Source organism: Drosophila miranda (assembly GCF_003369915.1).
Source record: "Drosophila miranda strain MSH22 chromosome Y unlocalized genomic scaffold, D.miranda_PacBio2.1 Contig_Y3_pilon, whole genome shotgun sequence".
Lineage (NCBI taxonomy): Eukaryota > Metazoa > Arthropoda > Insecta > Diptera > Drosophilidae > Drosophila > Drosophila miranda.
In genome coordinates, this window is record NW_022881625.1 from 7,733,044 (window position 1) to 7,739,986 (window position 6,943).

A 6,943-nucleotide genomic window follows, 5' to 3' on the forward strand; every position below is an offset into this window, starting at 1 on the left:
AGTCTGGATCGTAGAGAACTATTGTCGAACGGTTCAGTTCAGTAGGCAACCCTGACTTCTGCGAATCGATTGACAACTATAATCCCCTCGCCTGCTCACATGATTGATGCTGGCTTTCACTTTTTCGGCTAGAGCGCATTGACTTCCCTGCATTTGGCCATCGCTGCCCACGCAGCATGGCACAGCGAATATTCGCCTAAAAATTCTATCTCATTTTGCTTGTGACATATTTGAAATTTATTTTCGGTGCTGATGCTGCCACCCCGATGCTGTTGCTGTTGCTGTTGCAGCTGCATCTGCACCTCCGCCCACGCACTGCATTGACTCAGTTTGAGAGTGAAAATAAAAAAGAACAGTTGGCAAATACTGTATTTATAGAAAATGCAATATGCATGGAATCCGAATGAAATACGGAAACTCATTTGTAAAAAGCTACAATGCCTTGACCGGCTCCACCACCTCTTTTGTTGTCACATACAGCAGCCGCATGCGAACAAATTGGTTAACCTCCTTTTATATTTTTCCTTTCCTTTTTTTGGTAGTACGAGTCCATATTTATGGTTCGTAAATATGAATGTGGGATTTTTGTCGAGCCATTACCAATTGGACGGCCATTTACGGCAGGCAAAGGCAGAGAGGAAGCAGAATTGTGGTCTTTTTCTAGTTTGAATTACTTGTTGATTATTTGCTTGCCACATTTTAATTAACTGGATTTCGTTTCGCAGAACGAATGTGTAACAGTAAGCTTTTGGCAGCGAGCACTGCTCTGAAATATTCTATCTATGCTCCAAGGGATTTCATTTCCACTCGGTCGAATGCGAAATGTGGAAAAACTATTTTCGTCGACCCAAGAAAACTCATGAAAGTGTCAGTGAACTTTGGCGCAGACAAATCCGGCCGAGACGGCCCCAGACGGCCAAGACCCAGACCACACAGGGTGTGGGTGTACCTGTGGGTGTGAGGAGCATGTGACATTTTCAGAGCTGGGCCAACAAATGGGTTCAGCCTGGGCCTGGGCCTACAGCAAAACATTTTGGCCTTCGCCATCCATAAATTTCCAGATCGCAACTTTGCTCTTCGGATTGCTTCGAGTTTATTGTACGTACTTTGGCCCCAGCAAATACGAGTATTTGAAGCCTTTGGCACGAACCTCTTTTATCCGAAAGTTGGCCCATTGAAGAGGCCTGGACTGGCACCAGCTGTTCATTTCTGTTAGGCCAATGCCAAGTGGATTAGCGCAAATATTTTAAATTTCTGTTGGTCGGTCCACAGACAAGAGTGCTGAGAGGCTTTACTTTGCGGCTTAATTAAACTCAATTAAAATCGTGTTGACACTTTTGTTATTCTGTATTCTGTAGTGGTTTTTGTTGGGGCGAAAGCAAATTAAAACTTCAAACTTGATAACTTTGATATTCCTAAATTCCGGGATCCTAACTGAATCATTCTCTCCACGTCAAGGTCCCTCAAGTGTGCTGCTGTAGGTGTCTATGTATGTGTTCCAGGTGAAATGTGTTGACATGTGTGGGTGTGTGCGTGTGGGATGGGCTACCACTGCGCCGTTCCTATCTCCGGACTACGAACGCCGCTCAGTAGACAATGAGCAGGTTGTTCTCATTGAAGCCGGCGGAGTGTCCGGCGTTGCGTACAATGAAACAGGATCCATCGAAGTGCATGCGCTTCTCATTGCGACTACAAAGGACAGAACAGAACGGAAGTTAGCAGAGCAGGATGACGGGCGAGGGGGAGGGGGAGGTTGAGAGCATCGGTTTGACACTCACCGAACAAACAGATGCGAGGTCTTGCCCAGAGAGGCAGTGCAGTGGATGCCAGGTGTGGTCAAAGTGGCCGATCCATTGCCGGGACTGGTGCGAATCAAGCACTTGTTGTCCACACGAGTGACCTTCACCAGGCCATCGGCTGCCTGGGTGATGCGAAATCCGTTGCGTGCTGCAACTGCCACCATGCTGCGCTGATTGAGCACGCGCACCGCCTCTTCCAGAGTCATGTCAAAGGTATTAACATTAGGGGTCGGTCTTAACGAAGAGCCAAGGGCTGGGGGCGTCCACACACACCGCACGCCATCGCGGAGGCGCAACTGGATGGTGCCGTTCGTCATGGCAATGGGTCCAGAGCCGGGACATGCCGGCGGTGTGTGGTTCTCGAGCTCGAAGTTGCGTGTGCTGCTCACGCGTGCCAAGGCGTATGGTGGAGGGGGCATTGGAGACGGCAACTGTTGGGAATTCTGAGATTGAGCATAGAATCGGCTAGATTTACAGATATGCAGGAGCCCCTTACCAGGCCGTAGTTCTGCTCGTTGTCGAAGCCATAGGTGGGCGTGGCATTGTAGCGCCCTTTGGAGGGTTGGAAATGTATATGCCCGGCAGTTGGACGTATGGACGGGCCGACTGACTGCCGACGGGGTAATTGGCGCACTCCTTGGAAATGCCGCTGGTGATGGTGTTGGTGCCAACGGTGGCGCTGCTAGCGAGACTGGAGCTGCTGCCGCGATCCATGTGGCCCACGGAGTCCGTGCCGGAGGACAGCGAGATGTTGCTCATGCGTTGGGACAGCTGCCCCCCAGTCATGCCGACACGCAAGCTTGCTTGCTAAGGGAGGGGGATGAGAAGGCGAGTGGTAGTAGCGGAAGTTAGATCCGGAAGGAAATGAAGAGGTGAGGAAGTGAAAGTGCCAGAAAATAATTGAATACCGGCAGGAGACAAAACGACAGATACGAGAGAAAGTGTCATCAGCGCAGAAATCGAATGACTTTGCAACTGTTGCTAACATTCTGTCGACATTCTGTTATTGCATGCATATACATACATACATACATATATGTATTTACATACGTGTGTGCGTTTTTCCCAATTTGCATTTGATTTTTATAGAAATTAACCAAACTATTTTGAGTACTATTAGAAGAGAAGATAAGAGGGGGGGAATAGAGAAGGAAAATTCGAATATTAAAGTCGGAAAGTAAGAGAGCAATGGTGGAAAAGAGCGAGACGGAAAATAAGAAGGTCTGAAATAACAGGAGAGGGCAATGAGGTGATGTGGCAATGCTGCTGTTGCCCAGCTGTTAAGACTGCGGCGGCTGTTAACTCGCTGTTGATATCCTGCTAGCGCGATGATGCGGCAGTTTTGTAAAACAAAATGTCTGAAAATTGAAGAAACTTTCACGTTATTGCTTGGAATTTCACTTACCGGCGATGGGTTGTTGGTGTAGACGGAGCGCTGGCGCACCCCGTTGGGCGGCTTGGTGGGCAAACGCAAGATGTTGATTTTGTCGTTCATCTGACCACGCGACAAGAAGTCCTCGGCATTGAAGATCCCCACACGGGCGCCCTTCGGGCTGCTTACTTGCGAGACCGGCTCCTGCTGGGAAGTCTCGCAGTCCGATGACTGGCACTGCGCCTCCTTGGTGCTGACCTTGGGCTCAACGGACTTCGGCTCGGTGACCATTTTGATTTGGCAACTTTTTTCTTCTCGCTCTTTCTTTTCGTCAAGTGAGTTCACAAAACCGGCGTTTGTGTGTGCGTGCGTGTGTTCGTGTGTGCGGCAAATGCGAAATTTTTCACTTTAAATATGTGTGAACTTACTTGAGAACACGCGCGTGCTAAATACAGTTTTAGAATATTTTGTTCGACACTTCTCACTACGACTCTGAGAGGAATTTTAATTTTTATATTTAATTTTCCACTTTACATGAGCTCCGCTCGCTGGCACAATTTTCGAAAGGATGACTGTTCGGATTTTCACACTGAAAGTCGTCGCCTGCTCAAACCGGAATTCAAAGTGAAAAGCAGAGCTGTCTCCCGATTATAATCGGAGCGATATTCAGGGCTGCATTTCAATGTTGTATGGATGTAGATCAGATACTAATTACTGTACATTTTCGTATTATTAATGGTACTCCGTGGCTTGAGTCTTGAGCTTCACAAAAAAATGGTTTACCAAATTACTAAATGGTTAAATGGTAAAATGTTTAATTCGTACACTGCTCATTTTCACCTTGTTCGATCCTTTCGGATTCCTGTAAAGAAAATTTACCAAATACAATTCGTTCACAGACTTGTATTAAGGCGCCGCACTGACGCTGATCTATCCACAAGCCTGGAAAAAAGTATTGACCCGTCATCGTTTTGGCCCAAAGTAACTTCATTATGGTCATGGCTATTTGTGGAATACTTCTGGCAGTCTTAATTTAATTTGGATCTCTTCCATAAGCTGCGTGCACTGCAACTCTCTCTTCCCTAATTCCTCTCAAATCTGAATTCCTATAGATTATTAATTGGTACTTTGTATCGTTGCCCAACTAAAAATGGATTTAAGTCAGCTTGAATGCATTTCCGTCGGCCTAATCCTATTTCACGCTTTTAGAGTCGGACAAATGAAGTTTGCCAGCATCAATGTCAAGCAAAATCGAATTAAGCAATAGGCGCCGCTCCCAACAGCATCAAGCAGAAGCTTAAAGCATATTAGAAAATTGAAAAGTCAGCAAAAAGAGTTGCACTTGGCCATGTAAAAGTACTGTGCTGTGTGCTCGATGGTGGCATAAAACTGAAAGTTTCAATTTTCTGAAGTGCTCGCCTTGGCTCGACAAGGTTGCGAAATGCCAAGTGTCAGTGCCAAAGGAGGCGGCTAAGCACGGAGGAGCCTCATCTTGGTGGGTTACTGCTGATGCAGTGTATCGCATATCTGCTTCGTCAGTTGGAATTTCTGGCATCATCTTTACGTGAGGGTACACACTTGTGTCCTGGAATTTGCATGCAAAATATAATAGTGCTAGGTGCCCATTTATGTATGTACAAGCTAAGCTCTCTATAGCGGACACATGGTTTCAGTAATTCAATCCGTACTATCCATATAGTGTAAGTAGCGAATGTGTACAGCTTTTGTTAGATGTTTGGTTCTACCCAAATTGCCGAATATGTGCGGATAATGCTGGGGGCTATTGACAAATTAGCCAAAATTTAGAATTTGGCAGGCCCTGAAGGACGCCCGTCCGCGCTTGTAGCAATGAAAATTAGCTGAGACATCGCACGTCTGGTGTGTGGGGGAGTGTTATTGTTTTGCCACCTTGTAGTCTGGATCGTAGAGAACTATTGTCGAACGGTTCAGTTCAGTAGGCAACCCTGAACTTCTTGCGAATCGATTGACAACTATATCCCCTCGTCTGCTCACATGATTGATGCTGGCTTTCACTTTTTCGGCTAGAGCGCATTGACTTCCCCTGCATTTGGCCATCGCTGCCCACGCAGCATGGCACAGCGAATATTCGCCTAAAAATTCTATCTCATTTTGCTTGTGACATATTTGAAATTTATTTTCGGTGCTGATGCTGCCACCCCGATGCTGTTGCTGTTGCTGTTGCAGCTGCATCTGCACCTCCGCCCACGCACTGCATTGACTCAGTTTGAGAGTGAAAATAAAAAAGAACAGTTGGCAAATACTGTATTTATAGAAAATGCAATATGCATGGAATCCGAATGAAATACGGAAACTCATTTGTAAAAAGCTACAATGCCTTGACCGGCTCCACCACCTCTTTTGTTGTCACATACAGCAGCCGCAAGCGAACAAATTGGTTAACCTCCTTTTATTTTTTTCCTTTCCTTTTTTTGGTAGTACGAGTCCATATTTATGGTTCGTAAATATGAATGTGGGATTTTTGTCGAGCCATTACCAATTGGACGGCCATTTACGGCAGGCAAAGGCAGAGAGGAAGCAGAATTGTGGTCTTTTTCTAGTTTGAATTACTTGTTGATTATTTGCTTGCCACATTTTAATTAACTGGATTTCGTTTCGCAGAACGAATGTGTAACAGTAAGCTTTTGGCAGCGAGCACTGCTCTGAAATATTCTATCTATGCTCAAAGGGGATTTCATTTCCACTCGGTCGAATGCGAAATGTGGAAAAACTATTTTCGTCGACCCAAGAAAACTCATGAAAGTGTCAGTGAACTTTGGCGCAGACAAATCCGGCCGAGACGGCTTCAGACGGCCAAGACCCAGACCACACAGGGTGTGGGTGTAGCTGTGGGTGTGAGGAGCATGTGACATTTTCAGAGCCAACAAATGGGTTCAGCCTGGGCCTGGGCCTACAGCAAAACATTTTGGCCTTCGCCATCCATAAATTTCCAGATCGCAACTTTGCTCTTCGGATTGCTTCGAGTTTATTGTACGTACTTTGGCCCCAGCAAATACGAGTATTTGAAGCCACGTACCTCTTTTATCCGAAAGTCTGCCCATTGAAGAGGCCTGGACTGGCACCAGCTGTTCATTTCTGTTAGGCCGTTGCCAAAAGGATTAGCGCAAATATTTTAAATTTCTGTTGGTCGGTCCACAGACAAGAGTGCTGAGAGGCTTTACTTTGCGGCTTAATTAAACTCAATTAAAACCGTGTTGACACTTTTGTAATTCTATATTCTGTAGTGGTTTTTGTTGGGGCGAAAGTAAATTAAAACTTCAAACTTGATAAATGCCGAGTGCGAACAAAACTTCTGCTCCATTATGGATTGTTTTACCTGAAGATTAGTTGGGAATCTCGATTGCAATTACTCCAACGAATCTCATTGCCCGAGAGTGGTCCAACCACAGGAAATTTAATTGCTTTCGAGTGGGTTTCAATTACGCAAATTGCATTAGACATCATCACGCACGGATTCCCAATGAATCCAAACATATAGTACTCTTAGCTGTATATTATTTATGAATCGGATCAAGCTATCGGCCTTGCCAGCTGTACCTAGCCCAAGTTTTGCCCCAATCGGTGTAGGAATTCCCTCTTGCTGCATCGTAAAACATCACCAAATGTCAGAAAAGGGGTCCATTCCTTATCCTCCAATGCTGCCGCACTTTGACCTGCCTGCTCTACTCAGGTGGAGGCTGGTGTGATTGATTTGATTGCTGTCACCGACTGGGATGACAATCCGTCCAATTCA

At 45.9% G+C, this 6,943-nt stretch overlaps 1 protein-coding gene across 1 annotated transcript; it reads right to left on the reverse strand.

Annotated features, from left to right (window-relative positions):
• Positions 1 to 1,532: 1,532 nt before the first annotated feature.
• Positions 1,533 to 3,633, reverse strand: LOC117194472. The gene is made up of 4 exons (XM_033399038.1): positions 3,600 to 3,633; positions 2,073 to 2,230; positions 1,779 to 1,990; positions 1,533 to 1,689 (listed from the first exon to the last, which is right to left on the reverse strand). The coding sequence occupies exons 2-4, from the start codon at positions 2,139 to 2,141 to the stop codon at positions 1,587 to 1,589; spliced, it is 384 nt and encodes a 127-aa protein (XP_033254929.1). The 5' UTR covers positions 2,142 to 2,230; positions 3,600 to 3,633; the 3' UTR covers positions 1,533 to 1,586.
• Positions 3,634 to 6,943: the final 3,310 nt, after the last annotated feature.